The 16,622-nt window shown below is 41.0% G+C and overlaps 1 protein-coding gene across 2 annotated transcripts; it reads left to right on the top strand.

Moving 5' to 3' along the window:
• Positions 1–285: 285 nt before the first annotated feature.
• On the top strand, positions 286–15,368 carry LOC140380848 (very-long-chain (3R)-3-hydroxyacyl-CoA dehydratase-like). Of its 2 annotated transcripts, none has more exons than XM_072464780.1 (11): positions 286–453; positions 5,859–5,901; positions 7,290–7,363; positions 8,114–8,278; positions 8,914–8,962; positions 9,365–9,475; positions 9,554–9,681; positions 11,708–11,820; positions 12,213–12,319; positions 13,868–13,999; positions 15,249–15,368. In XM_072464780.1, the coding sequence occupies exons 1-11, from the start codon at positions 373–375 to the stop codon at positions 15,323–15,325; spliced, it is 1,080 nt and encodes a 359-aa protein (XP_072320881.1). In that variant the 5' UTR covers positions 286–372; the 3' UTR covers positions 15,326–15,368. The 2 variants fall into 2 exon arrangements, with proteins under 2 accessions (XP_072320881.1, XP_072320880.1); XM_072464779.1 differs by having other exon boundaries at positions 287–453; positions 8,911–8,962.
• Positions 15,369–16,622: the final 1,254 nt, after the last annotated feature.

Here is a 16,622-nt window from a genome sequence, read left to right as displayed (position 1 = left end):
TATATTTGACTAGTACTAACCAATCTTAATGTGTTTTGGTCTCTTTGTATTTATTCACCTTATTCACACATACATACATACTACAAACAGTATGACAAAATAAAATGAACTAACAATGTATATCTGATACACTTCAAACACTGAAATAAAGAGTATTTTGAAATAATTAAAATTAAATAAATAAATAATTACTTTTACTGTAACAGGCTGTGCACCGGAAGTCCCGCCTCCTCCCGGTGCTGTATCCGGTTGATGTCCTCTGCATCTCGGATGAGGAAGCTGTTTCTGCGTTTCTCCGCTCGTTTTGCGCACTTTTAACCGGCCCTTTATCCGTAGTTCCACCGTGGCGTGTGGACCGAGCCAAGGCCGAAGATGCAGCTCCTCACGCCGCATGTTTACTGGGCCCAGCGCCGCGGAGAGATCTCCCTCCGGGTGGAGCTCTGCGACGTGACGGTAACGCGACAGAACCGGGACAATACCGGCTTTTTCACGGCTTTTTTGCGACATATTTAAACGCAGCTGTTAAGTAGGAATGTTTAAAAGTGGTCTCTACGTGCAAAACACGCATATAAAAGATGTCAAACCAACAAACGAGGTTAAAATGCGTGGTGTAGGTTTGAATGGAGAGCCCCTGGCTCTGCAAATTTGAATAAATAATTCAATAAAGTCTGTAAATAAATACGTTCTAAATTGCAGAATGTGAAGTGGAACATGTATGATTTCAATGTATTATCATATTATTACAAAATATGAAATATGCAGGTGTTTTTAGGTACACCAGAAAATATTACAAAAGAGTCAGTTTTACAATGTATTTACACCATCAGAAGGGTCATGGTAACCAGAGTGAAATACTTTTGGAATAAGTCAATTATTAAAAAAAACCCATGGGCAATAGTCGGGTTTTAAGAGTTTCAACGTGAGGCAAAAGTGTCCTCACATTTCAGCCTAAAAGCTGTGACCGCTGCTGTGACCTGTGTGTATACAACCACCACATAGCTGTGTTACTGGATTCATGCATCTAACCACATATTATTCTCCTACATGTATACTGCCGTCAATCATCATAAGAAGGTCACGTGGGCGTGACTTTGGTGGTGACTTACAATTGTTGCTCAATTTTGATCGATTTGGTTTGTGTCTCGAGAGGAGAAATTTCTATAAAAGTTGTCAAACACAGTCCCGTGGGAGACGGTCACAGGCGGGCCAGCACTACTGTGGGATGGACATACCTACCTCAGAGCTGCTTTAAACACATAACTTTTTATTTGACTGCATTTGGAGATTTAAGTACAGATTATGACACACACTGAGGCTTGAAATGTTAAATGTTTCCCGTCCTATGCAATAGAAAAACAAACTGACATCAAAATAGTTTTTTTTTTTGTTGAAACTTTAGCATTTAGCTCTGATGTCAGTTAATTTGACCTCAAAAATTTGATTTAAATGTAAATAACTTATCTCGCTGTTGTTGTCATATTTAACTTTATTCTTATTTTTTCCAGAAAGTTTTTAATTTAGTCACAAACTTGAGGAACAGTAATGTTAAATCCAGTCAAAATCCTTTCATCACATAACACATTGTGTTCTAAACATCTAATCGATTACCGGTAATCAAAAGATTGTTAGTTGCAGCCCTACAACAATCGTAAAACTAACCTTTGATATCGTTACATCCCTTATTGTGACAAATGTTCATTCGAGAGAAAACGGAACAAATACAATTTCCTTTCAAATTTGTGAACCAAAGTGAAGTGTCAATCTATTTATATATTTACACTGTAACGCTTCCATTTTCTTCCTTTTTTTTAGAGAATGTTCAAACTATGAATTATTATTAATAGTAGTAGCTCTAGTAGTAACTGTGGTCGTAACTGTAGTAGTAGTAAGTGAAGTAGTAACTATAGCAATAACTAGTATGGTAGAGCTGCCACAGATGGTCTGGATGTGTACACGGACACGGACAGCATTATACCATCATACACTAAAGTCACTTTCAACAATGACAAACCCTGGTTCACACCCAGACTGAGGCAGTTGAGGCGGCAGAAGGAGGCAGCGCACTGGGCGGGTGATAAAGATGCAAAGTACGGATTTAGCAGGGAGGTGTCGACAGCTAGATCCCAGTACAATACGCATCTGAAGCAGCAGTTCTCAAACAACAACCCGCCTCTGTGTGGAGTGGGCTCCGGCTTCTCACCAACTACAAGCCCAGAGCCCCCCCTTCTGCAGATGACAGAAAACTGACCCAGCAACTCGAATCCTTCTATTGTAGATTTGACACCCCCTCCCCCACTGTGGCCACCTCTGCCAACCCAACCCCGGCCCCCCCTCCACCTTCCCCACCCCTCTCACAGTTCAGGAGCAGGATGTGTGCAGACTATTTTGGAAATCCAACCCTCGAAAAGCTGCTGGACCAGAAGGTGTCAGCCCGGCCACCTTAAGACACTGTGCAAGTGAGCTGGCCCCTGTCTTCACTGGCATTTTCAACACCTCCCTGGAGTCATGCCATGTCCCAGCCTGCTTCAAGTCGTCCATCATTGTCCTTGTCCCCAAGAGGCCCCCGATCACTGGACTTCATGACTACAGACGTCAGCGCCACGGGTCTGTAGTCATCAAGTCATTTGAGCGCCTGGTCCTCCCCCACCTCAAGTCCTTCACCTCCCCCCTTCTGGACCCCCTGCGATTCGCCTACAGAGCCAACATGTCTGTGGACGATGCAATCAACCTGGCACTCCATTTCACCCTGCAGCATCTGAACTCCCCGGGAACCTATGCCAGGATCCTGTTTGTGGACTTCAGCTCAGTGTTCAACACCATCCTCCCTGCTCTGCTCCAGGACAAGCTCTCCCAGCTCAATGTGCCTGACTCCACCTGAAGGTGGATCATTGACTTCCTGACGGATCGGAGGCAGTGCGTGCGGCTGGGGAAGAATGTCTCGGACACGCGGACTATCAGCACAGGAGCTCCACAGGGCTTTGTACTTTCTTTCCTGCTCTTCTCCCTGTACACAAACTGCTGCACCTCCAGCTACGACTCTGTAAAACTAATTAAGTTTGCGGACGACACCACCCTCATCGGGCTCATCTCGGATGGGGATGAGTCTGTCTACAGGAGGGAGGTGGACCGGCTGGTGTCCTGGTGCAGCGGTAACAACCTGGAGTTCAACGCCCAGAAGACAGTGGAGATGATCGTGGACTTCAGGAAAGTCAAAGCCCCCCAGCCCCCCCTCACCATCTCAGACTCCTCCATCTCCTCTCTGGACTCCCTCCGCTTTCTCGGCATCACCATCACCCGGGACCTCAAATGGGAGCTCACCATCAGCTCCATCAAGAAGGCCCAGCAGAGGATGTACTTCCTGCGGCAGCTGGGGAAAACAAAGCTGACCGTGGAGATGATGATGCAGTTCTACACGGCCATCATCAACTCCATCCTCACCTCCTCCATCACCGTGTGGTACGCTGGAGCCACAGCCCGGGACAAACAGGGACTGCAGTGCATTGTGTGCTCTACTGAGAAGGTAATCGGCCGCAAACTTCCATCTCTGCAGGACCTGTACGTTTCCAGGGCTCTGGGGCGGGCACATGGACTATTTGACCCACTCCCCTCAGGCAGGAGGCCACGGTCCATCCGGACCAGAACCTCCCGTCACAAGAACAGTTTCTTTCCCTCTGCCGGTGGACTCACTCACTGCCTAAGCACCTTACACTCACTGCACTGTTCACTTCTTAATGCACTGCATAATGTATTTATGAACATATCATGCCTATTTCTAACTTTATTTTAACCTTACTTATTTTTTTATATATATCTGTTGGCTATTTGTTGTTCATTGTTTTGTATTCATTGTTCAATGTTTTGTTTGTGTTGCATCGTCAACCAAGACAAGTTCCTATGTTTGTGAATTTTGTTCATTGACAATGGCAATAAACTTTTTCTGATTCTGATTCTAATCGAAGTAACTGTAGCAGTGGGTCATATATCCTAAAATCAATACAAATTCAGTGTAAACATCGGCCTGGCTGGATAAATACTATAATTTTCAATAAATAACAGAGCAAACAATAGTTTTTGGTGCACAATATTTATCATAAGCATATTTTCTTTGCTCTAGTGAAGAAACGTGTTCTTTTTGTGGTAGAAAATTGGAGTTTCAATCGGCTGACACAAACTAATTCATATCTGACTGAGAATAAACACTAATCATAGCCATTATTTCAGTGTTTGTCAAAAAAAATATTCCTATTGAACTTTGAGACTTTTTAAACACATTTTTAACCAGATAAAGATCTAAATATGTGACTTAAGCTTCTAGATACAGAGTATTTGTGTATTATTGACTTGGAATATACTAAGTTCTCTTACCACTTTCGAGATGAGAAAATGCGCTTTTTTTTTTTTTTTAAGTCAAGGTTATGGACAATGACTTTTTCTTTATAAAACCATAATAATGTATTAGTCTAGTCATGATTATCTAGTCAATCAATTATCGGAATTATTTGGGTTACAATGTAAAATTATAATCCTGACTTTTTAAGAAGAAAAATTGTGGGTGGTTTAATCAAAAAGTGAAAATTTTTAAACCAATTTTGGTCTTTTTTTTTTTGTAGTTAAATTAAGAGATTTTAGAAACAAAATGAAGTCCTTTCTGCTCAGCCGCTCAGAAAAGTAAAGTACTTTTTTATCTTGCTGTTTTATGTCAAAAAGTTTGATTTCCTCAAGCAGGTCCCACATCAAGTAGCAGTAAATGTGTTTGAATTCTAAAAGAACATTTACGATTTGATTGTTTTGGTCGTGATGTTCATAATCGCGCTGTTTATTCTCACAATTATCGTTACACTTACAATAGAAACCAAGACCTGTAGTTCTGACAAAGCTCAACATCGTGTCATGGTGACATTTTGTCGTGTTTGATTTGTTTTAGCAACAACCGTTGCTCAAATGAGGTCCTTGTGTCTTTGTTATAAAAGCTCTTTCCATGTGTATTTTAGACTCTGTTTAGTCCAGAGAAACAAAATACTACAATTTTTTTCTGTATTGCTTGATTGTTGCAGCCTTCACCATTGACATAAAACTTCTGTTACTAGATTTACGCACGGTGAGTGAGAATTGACACTTTTTTTCCTGGAGTAAGCGCCTGTTAAACTGAAACAATGGGAAACCTGCTCTTTGGCCCATAGCTCTGAACTCGCCGTGTTTTTCCTAGCAGGACATTTGCATAGCGAGGCACGGTGATAATCTGATGCACACGGGCATTACAAAGAGTGTTTGTGTGTCGGTGCGGAGGTGTGACGGGGCCCATTGTCCGGCCTCGGCTCCCAAACGGTCAGGACAGGTGTTTTCTGCGGAAAAAGACATGCATTTTTAATGAGAGCGGCAGATCGTGAGCGGACGCAAGGTAAAACCAGCATTTATGTGTCTCGGTCTTTTGAAACGGAGCAGGAGGAGTTTTCTGCTGTTTTCACGATTCGGCCGCTCATCATGAATAGTCGATTTATTAAAATAACCGTTGTTGTATTTCGTTTGTCTGGACTAAACCGACTCTAAAAAAAGACCACTCTGTTTTGAGTGACAGTTGAGTGACTTTTTCTGGTCGGTTTCATGATAACTGCTTGATGACTGTAAAACAGGCCATTATTCATGTTAAATTTACAATTTGTATTTATTTATGAATATTTTTTTTATTTATATTTGTTTAGCAGCAACTCGCATTGTTTAACTAGTTGCTTATTTTCTAAATTTAAAATTTTATTGAAATTCTTTTTGGGATTTTCTTGATGAGGATGGGAGGGCATCTGACACACAGGGAGTTGAAACGATTTATCGGGTTAATTGTGTCCTTGTGTTCTTGTTTGCAGGACCTAAACATCGGCGTGCAGGAGAACACTTTGCACTTCAGAGGTTTGTCTTTCACTCTTCACTTTATTCATTATTAAATACAACATTTAATAAGTGAATGAGACATCTCTAAACTCTAAAACATTCTAAGCTTTTCATTCTTTCATTAAAGTGCATTTGAAAGTGGGTTTTAAATGACACTTTAACATTAACATTGTTACATTTTTACATATTTTACCCTCATTTAGCCATTTTTGTAGTTTATGATTTTACTTCCTGGTTCAAAATGATTTGTAATTCCAGAATTATTACTTGGCAACCACATTGTACACTGAAGCAACGCTCATCGAGTCTTTATTTATTATTGTATTTTCTGGATTACAAATTGCACTTTTTTACATAGTTTTGGCCGTGGGTGCGACTTATTCTCCGGAGCGACTTATTTGTGATATTATTTGTTATTTTCGCACTGGCAACTGCATTTCACATGACAACCACAAGAGGGCTCTAAAGCGACACTCTAAGCGACGCAGAAGAAGAATCTACACTTCCTCTACCTCCAGAAATTGGAAAGTTGTTTAGAAGTGACACCAAGGTTGTGATTAATTGTGCAGAGTAACATGTGCAGTGATGTATGTACAAGTAAAATCGGAACTAGTCAAAACAACTCAAAACAACTTGGAGGCCGCGTTCACACTCAAGCACACACTGCATCAAAATTGGGACTAAACCGAGGCTAATCCTGGAACTAAACCAGGACTAGAACACGGGGCACTTTAACTGATGCTGTCTGGGAGGGAGACAAATTAAATTGTTGGATAAAATGGATATGTGCAATATATAGTGCAATATTTGTGTTTAAGAATGTTAAGGTGTTTGTTTTAATGTGGTTTGTAGTATTTTAGTGAATTTACTCACTTCCTCTGGTCTAGTGTCCAGGAGCCAAAGGGTTCCCTCTGGAAACGAGCCCCCCTTATAAGGTATAAGACAGAGGAGGTGTAGGGGAGCATGATGGGGCTTGTACAGGGGTTTGATGGTTTTTATCATTGTAAGGTGTTGGTTTTAGGGTTTTATGTATATATTTGTGTTTAGTGAAATGTCTATGGGTTTATTTGTTTTTCTATGGAGGTTTTAGTATTTTTTTTTATTATGAGGTAATTATGAGACTAAAATCTCTGTCAATTATTTGTAGTTGTACCCAATTGTGTAAACAGCGCTTTGCACTTTGTTTTGATCATCATTTGAATCATAAATAATATGTGATTTAAATTGACTTTGGCCCTTGTTTACAATCTGGTTGCTAAGTGACAGTTGTGGATTTACCTGTGTCATATTTACTGGACACGTCAAACCAGGAAGTGACAGTATAAATGTCACACAAATTGCACCAACGACACATAATCACACAAGAACTTAGCACATTTCTGATGAACCTGTCTTTTGTTCTTCAGCTCAGGGCCACGGGGCCAAAGGACAGAACGAGTACGAGTTCAGTCTGGAGTTCAGAGAGCTCGTGAAGCCTGAGGTGAGCTTCATCTGTGGAGTTTGGTCCTGACACGTTTAACCTCAGAAGTGTGTGTGTATATTTATATTTTTTATATATAGATATAGATTTATAGTAGTTTTTTTATTTCTGTAATGCTTAATAGACACAATCATAGAGTGTAGATGGCTCATAAAGTCGATGTAATCCCTCATTCGTGCAGGAGGGTTTCATTGTTGAAAAAGCTTCAGTTGTATCATTTGCACACTCTTTTAGAAAAACAAGACCTTTCTACTTTCATCCAACAGTCATTTTCAATCTGTGGATCTAGTCTTAGAAGTACTCAGATACTCTGAGTAAGCCCCGCCTATCGGACGGAGCCTCTTGATAATGGCCTGTCCTGCTTAAACGGAGCAATGTAGTGTTCAATTTACCTGTAATATACAACAGTATTCTGAAACACTGGGGCATCAACTCTGGTAATTCAGATATGAATCAAGTACTCATCAGTGATTAGGAGCTGGAGCTGCTAACAACAGGATTTCTATGGCCCATTCAAGAGTTTATAGTGTAACAAAGAAGAATAGTTTCAGGTGAAACCTAAAACAGTGCAAACAAACCGGACAGGCTATCAACATGAGGCTCCACCTGGTGGGCAAACACTCCTAGAAGTGTTACAAATGGTACATTTCTCGGATGGGATTGTGATATATTTAGTTTATTGTGTTGTGAATACTCTGCTCCAGAGCTAAGGTTACTGTTGCTGTGTTGACCTTTGACCTTGTTTGGCAGGTGCAACACCGGTCGACCCAGCGGCAGGTGGACATTAAAGTGCACAAACAGACTGAGCGCTGGTGGGACCGGCTAACGCTGCAGGAGAAGAAACCACTGTTCCTCGCCCCAGACTTCGACCGCTGGATGGACGAGAGCGACGCCGAAATGGAGCTCAATAAGAAGGTCAGATGCCCTCCCGTCACATGTCTGTGGTTGATAAACACATGATTTACCTCCATTTAGTCTACGTTCGACTCTCACCTGTGGTTATGAGCTTTCTTTAATGACCCAAAGAACAAGATTGCAGCTACAAGCTGTCAAAATGAGGTTAGAGATAGGGTGAGGAGCTCAGTTACACTGGAGAAGCTTGACATAAAGCCGCTGCTCCACCTGCTGAGGTGGCTTGGGCATCTGTTCTGGAGCCTCCGGGGGAAGTGTTCATGTCTCACCAGGAAGAGGCCCCGGGGAAGACCAGAGACTATGTCTCTCAGCTGGCCTGGGTGTCTGTGGTGGGTAGTCTGGGAATCCCTGCTTAGACTGTCCGCGATCTGGCCCTAAGCAGAAGATCTGGATAAGCAGAAGAAGGTGGATGGATGGTCACGTTAACTTGGCAAAGCTATGATCAAAAAATGGTTGTTTAGTTTGTTTCATGGAAACCTAATGTAGTCAAACTTTAAACCTGGTTTAGACTTTGATTAGACCTGGTGTAGTCCTAGTTAAATCCTGCTTTAGAGCTGTTTTAGTCCGAGTTCCGACCTGGTTAGACCTGGTGTAGTGACATATGACACAATTACATAAATGTGTATTTGTTTCAGGAGGAGGAGAGGATCAGCAGTATCAATGTGGAGTCCAGAGTTCGCAAAGATCGTGAGTTTTCACTTATAATTCTTATAAAGAGTTGACCTGAAACTAAATCAGAATAATCGTGACCAATTGACTTTTAAGATAATCATTAATTGATATAATCTAAAACGCATACTAAAAGAAGTTTACAACAAAGGAACCAGCATTATTAAATATAAATAAATAAATAATACACTTTATTAGGCCCAAGCGCCACAAGCGGGAGGCCTATTTTTAAATTATTCTCTTTATAGTGACTGAAGGCTTCTAGCTCTTTATCTGGTTAAAAATACATATAAAAAGTCTCGCGGACTAGTCGACTAATGTAATATAATCGTTTGTTGCAGCCCTTCTAAAGAGTTTGGCAAATTACTCGTTTTTAAAAGTGAAATGTGCCCGTGACGTGTCGTAAATGTAATTCCGCAGCGTTCCTGGGTGTGAAGCGTGGTTACCTCTTCATGTACAACCTGGTGCAGTTCTTGGGTTTCTCGTGGATCTTCGTCAACATGAGCGTTCGCCTCTTCATCCTCGGACAAGGTCTGAGCCACCGAGACATTGTCATATTTGCAAACCCACATCATAACCTGGTACAAAGCTGTACGTTTTGTGTTTCAGACTCGTTCTACGACACGTTCCACACCACGGCGGACATGATGTACTTCTGTCAGATGATGGCGGTGTTGGAGGTGGTGAACCCTTTACTGGGCCTGGTCCGGACCGGCTTCATCCCCGCTCTCATCCAGGTACAGAGTCTCGCTCTAAACCTTCATATCTTTTATTAGTTTGGTTTGATTAAGTTTAGTTTGGTTTGGGTTAGTTTAGTTTAGTCTAGTCCTGATTCATATTTCTGTCATTCCTGGGTAAAGAAAAGTGAAAGATGAAACCCACAGCGGAAGTAAGTCTCTCTGGAGCGGTTTACTTCCTGTATCTGCTGGAAGGCTTGAAGTCCATATGAAGGTTCTAATGTTTTTTTAATGTTAAAGGTGGTATGGACGATTTTTTTCAGCAAATTTTTTATCATATTTCCTCGTGGCGTGGATAAATCATTTGTCCTGCCACAACACTGTATCAATCATAAAACGCACCTACCGCTCAACTGCAGCTGCGTGCGGTTCGTCCCCACGTTTCCGTGTGCCTAAGCGCATGGATCTATCATAATATAGTTCCCTCAGTGTACGGGGCAAAATGAAGACGGAGAAAGATAGTTCGAGCTGACGCAGAAGTGGACAGAAATCTACGGGAGACGAGCGATGCGATGCGCTCCATTGCGCTAATAAACAAACGCACGTGTGTGTTGTATCAGTCCGCACGGGGGAGTGGCATGCGCACTTCCGCCTGCGTTCTCAAATCGCCGAAAAATCGTCCATACCGCCTTTAAGTATGACTTATTTTGGAGAGTTTAAAGTCTAAGATGTACAACTACGGTAGGTAACGGTAATGTAACATTTGGATACCAACCTCCATAAAACACAAGAAGAAGAATTTACACAAAGCTGACGGTGTAAACCAGGGGTGGGCAATTATTTTCCTCCGAGGGCCATATTCAAATCCAGGCAAGAAATGAACCATAAGCAAGACGGTGTATACATTGGTGTGAAAAAAAATAATAAATTCCCAAAAATTCAATATCAAATAAAATATCACTTTTCTGTCAAATATAGGCTATTGAATCTATTATTTAATTCATTTCCCGTCATATTTATTAAGGATACAAGTGCAGACAGATGCCTGAGGGCAAAAAAAAAAAAACATTTTTATTTTTTTTAATTACTTGGTCAAGCTTGGCGGGCCGGATTGAAAGGCCCGGCGGGCCGGATTGAAAGGCCCGGCGGGCCGGATTGAAAGGCCCGGCGGGCCGGATTGAAAGGCCCGGCGGGCCGGATTGAAAGGCCCGGCGGGCCGGATGTGGCCCACCCCTGGTGTTTGTCATTTAACAAAACAAAGGGGTTATTATTTGTCAAATTATAACTATTGTGTGATTTAAATAGATGTTTGTCTTTTTACGATCTGGTTGCTTGGTATCAGTTGTGGATTTACCTGTCTTATCTGCTGGGCATGTCCAACCAGGAAGTAACATTACTACACAAAAAACTGGCAAATTTTTTGATAGAATCTGAAATATAATTGTGTTCGCTTCGTTTTAGTGAAAAGTGTAGCCCAACCAGGCACAAGCACTTTAACCTGTTCCTGTCCAAACCAAAATATACAAAACAAATGACTATGATAAAACGTGCACATTGAGCCATCCATCCAACAGTTCCATATTATGACGAGGAGCGTTCATAAATGTTAATAAATTCTGCCCGGACAGTAGAGGGCAGCACTGAGCCTCAAAGCACCCATTCTGTCCAAGCGCTCTAAAGTCTATATTACAGTTTCAACCACACATTTCACTAAAACACAGTGAACATGATTATATTTCAGATTTTACTAAACATTTTTCCTGTTTATCCCTAGTTTGTCCATTTTTGTAAAGTATATAATTGCACAGCTGTTACCCAACAAACAAGTTAAAATACATTTAAATTACACAACTAATATAATTTGACACACAATAATACCATATAAAAAAAAATATTTTGTCGAATGATGGTTTAATTTGTCAGAAAAGTGTGTCAGTTAAGTGTAAACTGTCTTTGTTTTCAACGGCATGTCGCACACTGATGACATCACAGAGGGATTCGGCTCTACTTCCTGTCATTTTAAACTTTTTAAAATCTCTTCACAAACTGCTTACCGAGAGCTCACTGAGACGTTGCTGTGTTTCAGGTGACTGGGAGGAACGTGATCCTGTTCGTGATCTTCGGCTGTTTGGACGAGATGCAGAACAAGGCCGTGGTGTTCTTCGTCTTCTACTTCTGGAGCTGCATCGAGATCTTCAGGTTTCACAGTGTTCTGTCATAAACACGAGCTGCACACACAAAAACCACGCCACATTGAAGTTTATTTGGGTTTATCATTTCAAAAATGGTGATTCTCCACACATTTTGAATCATGTCATTATTTGTCTTGGTTTGCCTCCACAAACCTGCGATCCATTAAAAGTCCATTAACCTGATCACAATCGTCTGTTTGGGGTTGAAAAATTGCATCCTCTTTTGTAATTCCACTTGAAACGTTGAACTTTGTCTGTTCTTGTTTCATGCAGATAGTAATCAAAGAAATGAACCATAAACCAGGTCAAACATCTGCGTTTTGACACTGAAAAGATCAATTCTACTCGTTCTACTCGCTGGTCTGTGTGTTTGACACTGTGTGGTGTGTTTTGCTGCAGATACCCGTTCTACATGCTGGGCTGCATTGGCACAGAGTGGAAGTTGCTGACGTGGCTCCGTTACACTCTGTGGATCCCTCTGTATCCTCTAGGAACCATTGCTGAAGGTCAGACTCACTTTATTTTACCCTGATTTTAATGTTTATTATGTTTGGCTCATTTTTGCCAAGCGCTGGTCTTGGTGTTCTTTCCTTTCCATGTGTCTTTTTTTGCGGCTTCTCTGTTCTTTTCCTCACTGGTTGCTCAGTCCCTGTTTAAATGCGGGATGTCACAATTAACCGGTTTTTCAATCATCACGATTATTTATGGCCACGATAGGTTATTTATGGGGCTTTTGGACCCTGCGGTTAACCGCAGAAATGTGTCTAGGCGCAATGCGGGTCACGACGGCGTTCGCACACATGTCTTTGTGTCAGAGCCCAGCATGTCAACAAGACTGGTCTACAATAATGCGAGTGAATAGCGCAAATCAGGCTTTTAGATAGGATTTGAAAACACCCCGTCCAAATAAGGGTTAGGGTTAGGGAGCCGACTAGGCGAAAAAACATGTACCGGTAGCTTCGGCATTCTCCGGACCACGACTTGGCAGCCAATCAGAGCCAAGCACACAAATTTCGTCGACCAATCAGCGCACATCATGCAAATTTTCACTTGTTAACAGTAAACTGTTATGGCGGACTATTGTCAAATGCTTCCCGGCCCGATTTAATGATGATGTTCCCTTTTTTTTAAAGATTTATTAATAAAATGGCCGTCCCTGCACTTTAAAATGCCCGTCCACATTTTAAAATACCCCGTCCAAAATACGGGAAGACGGGCAGCTATCTAAAAGCCTGGCGCAAGCTACAGTCAGCGTGAGTCTTTTTTTCATGCCTCTGCTTCATGGGTTTACACTGGGCAGAGCGTGGCGTGGCACCGCACCGCTGACGGCGCTGGAGCGCAAGCCGAAAGTGGAGTCACGGAACACACGAGTTCAAAGGAGATAGAGAGAGGGGGAGGGAGAGAAGAGGAGACGGGTAGTTCCTGAGGGTAATCTTACCTGTAAACACTTTTTACAGGTGTTTACAAATCTGTTTGTTGTTGGTGTGAGCCTAAGGAAAGTGACTTTCTCAAAGTTTCAAGCTCCTCCCCCGAGCTCATCTCACTGTGAATGATATAATGCTTAACAGAGCTACAGTGAGGGGCCAATGAGCATGCATTTATATTATTTAATCAATTTGTGGCCATTATGTTTTATTTTTAAATGGATATGCTGTATTAAAGGGCAGGGAAGTTATTTGTTATAAAACCAAATTTTCTTCTCACAGGAATATGATTTAAACATAAAAAACAACATATATACACGTTTCCTTTCTTTTTGCTGATAATCTGAATAATCATAAAAGTGATATCATGATAATCGTGATTCAGTCCCTGTTTAAATGCTTGTTCTCCCTGTTCTTTTCCCCCAGCCGTGGCTCAGTCCTTGTTTAAATGCTTGTTCTCCCTGTTCTTTTCCTCAGCCGTGGCTCAGTCCCTGTGTAAACGCTTGTTCTCCCTGTTCTTTTCCACAGCCGTGGCTCAGTCCCTGTTTAAATGCTTGTTCTCCCTGTTCTTTTCCTCAGCCGTGGCTCAGTCCCTGTGTAAACGCTTGTTCTCCCTGTTCTTTTCCACAGCCGTGGCGGTGGTTCAGTCCTTGGCCGTGTTCGATGAAACCGGGATGTTTGCTCTGCCTCTGCCGCCGTTCCTCGGAGGCTCGCTCAGCTTCTCGTACTCGCTGCGTCTCTACCTCGTCCTCATGTTCCTGGGTGAGACGCACTTTTCACGTCACGTTACACACACATTATTTGGTTGATTAGTTCTTACAATAATATATAATTGTAACAAAATTAAATCAATGACATTAAATCTACACCAACAAGTCCCTTTTATGTCACATTCACTTTATCATTCAGTCCAAGAAAACATCTGCATCTGATCGAGGGCTGAACCAGGTCCAAACCCGGCCCAAACACAGTGCCCACAGTCCTGGGCCTACCCGTGCGTTGTGGTGGTGTACAGATGGGGCAGATGGATTAGGGACAAACGGAGCAGGAGATTAGATAAAAATCTAAAATAAGAGTTTGGTTTGAGGAGTTTTTATGAAGGACCCGACCTCAGATTAAGACCACACCACCTGTCCACAAACACACAACACAAGGCAAGTTTATTACAAAACAATTTAAGACCTAAAATAAAAGAGTGCAAAGAAAATAATCTGTTATTTGCACAGCTAAACAAGACAGTTTTTTAGCTTGGATTTGAACATTGCTAGAGTAGATGCCTGTTTCTCATCTTTAGGAAGACTGTTCCAGATGTTAGCTGCATAAAACTGAAACTCAGATTACCCATGACTCTAACGTTGTTTTGCATCCACACACTGATCTGTTGGATGCAGTGACCAAGTGAATCCACTGGTCCATATTCACCTGCCGTCAGTGAAACAGATCCGAGTGTGTTTTATCAACCGGCCTAATGGCAGCATGTAGAGGTTGAACAGAAGGGGTCCCAGGCCCGACCCTTGGGGAGTTCCAAGACCAAATAAAACTCACTCAGGGGTTCACTTCAGGTGAGCCATATAATGTCTCTCCAGGGCTGGGCCACTCTGAAAACAGCCGTACCAAATAATATAGTGTAAGTGTAAAGCAGTACATCACAATCACTATTAAGATTCCTGTTGGTTTAAAAATGTGATTTCTGTTTTGATGTTTAAAACGACTATTACAGATTTGTATAAGTGAAAATGACATCAGACACAACAGCACAATCTGGTCATAAAATTATGTATTATTATATATTTTTTTGCGATTTATTTTAAAACACAATTGTCTGCATTTTTTATTGCGACAAACGATAATATTGTTGATTTGTCATTCCTAAGTAAGAGAAGCAGCACAAGAAACACAGAAAAAATGTAATTTTATTGATAAATGTGACGGTTTCGCTCATTTCCCCGACGCCGTGATCGTCGGCTGGTTCCGGTTGGTTCCGTCGTGACTTTGTGTTTGTTTCTTTCAGGTCTTTTCACAAACTTCCGTCACTTGTACAAACAGAGGAGACGACGATATCGCTCCAGGAAGAAGAAGCAGCTCTGAGTCGTCCAAAGGACAAAAAACCTCAAGAAAAATCAAAAGACTTCAACTTGGACTTTTGCCTTTCAGTCGATGAACCTTCAGTTGATTCCGATATTTACATTATTTGTCCATTTCATTTGGGTTCTTTGTTTGTTTTTTATTGTATTTTTCTTCATATTTAATTCCACAAAAACTAGAAAATCAATATCAATGCCACGACAATTTGTCTAAAGAACTCTGTGTAACATGTTCAGTTTAGTTAATTTAAGGCATTATTTGTAGTACTTTTAGGGTTCATCAGGTTGAGCCTTTTTTTGTTTGGATTTTGAGTTTTGTTTGTGAATCATTTGTGACCTTGTCTTTGTTTCAATAAATAAATAAATATCAGAGCTCCTAATTTGTCAGTCTGTTTCCAGTGGGTTTAAAGTAACTGTACTTTTTGCTTTTCCTTCACTACATCCGAGAGCGGCTTCTGTACTTTTACTGCACTGCGTTTTTGAACTTTTATGTTTCTGAGCACAATTATGACAAATTAGCTGAAGGTGTAAGTCCCAGCTTTGAGTAAACTAAAATATATAAAATAAAATGACCCGGAAAATAAAGTTGGAATAAAGCCCAATTATTTATTGAGATCAGAACATGTGACTGAAATACTTTTGATTTTTACTCTAAAAGTACATTTTCAAACAGACACTTCATTACTTCTAGGTCGGACTCATTGAACTAAAATGCAGTTAAGATAAATGTATTCAGGATTTTGCTTAAAAATTAATTTTTTTGTAATGTTTTTTAGGTTTATAATTTATTCTCCTGTCTGTAATTGACACGCTAGGAAAATCACCCGGCAACCACTGGGCAGCAACTCCTCTAACGTCTCTCCACAAATACCAACTCGATAGGTGTAAAACTATCATTTATATGTGCAGCAGGTATACAAAGTGAAAATTTTAACATCGTAAAAACTTATCTAGAGACTTAGCTTAGACTTGGCGGCACTTTAAGTCTTGTATGTGGTACTTTTACTCCTGCATCTATCTGTACTTTAAAAAGCCGAGACAACTTCGGAGTTAAATTGCTCAAACTAACTAAGGATTTGTGTCAAATGGCAAACTTTATTTCTAAAGCACAATTACAACTTTAAAAGCCCAAAATCCAACCATCCACAATAAAAATACAATCCATTACAATTACACATAATGTTTGGAAAAATAAAGATTCGGCTCAGCTCTAGTCGAAAGGCCAGAGAGAAAAGGTGAGTTTTTAAGAAAGATTTCATTTAATATTTGCTCCAGTGTCTCAGCAGGTCTAATATGTATTT

The sequence above is a fragment of the Eucyclogobius newberryi genome, unplaced genomic scaffold, assembly GCF_026437365.1.
Source record: "Eucyclogobius newberryi isolate DKJ021-1_F unplaced genomic scaffold, fEucNew1.0.hap1 SCAF_5, whole genome shotgun sequence".
In the NCBI taxonomy this organism is placed as follows: domain Eukaryota; kingdom Metazoa; phylum Chordata; class Actinopteri; order Gobiiformes; family Gobiidae; genus Eucyclogobius; species Eucyclogobius newberryi.
Note: the sequence above shows the minus strand (reverse complement) of the source record. Positions and strands in the feature narration are given on the sequence as shown.

Coding starts and splice junctions, on each gene's coding strand:
- LOC140380848 (XM_072464779.1), top strand. CDS start 373: ATGCAGCTCCTCACGCCGCATGTTTACTGGGCCCAGCGCCGCGGAGAG. Junction 8,279..8,910: donor AAATGGAGCTCAATAAGAAG/GTCAGATGCCCT, acceptor TATTTGTTTCAG/GAGGAGGAGAGGATCAGCAG. Junction 14,000..15,248: donor CCTCGTCCTCATGTTCCTGG/GTGAGACGCACT, acceptor TGTTTCTTTCAG/GTCTTTTCACAAACTTCCGT.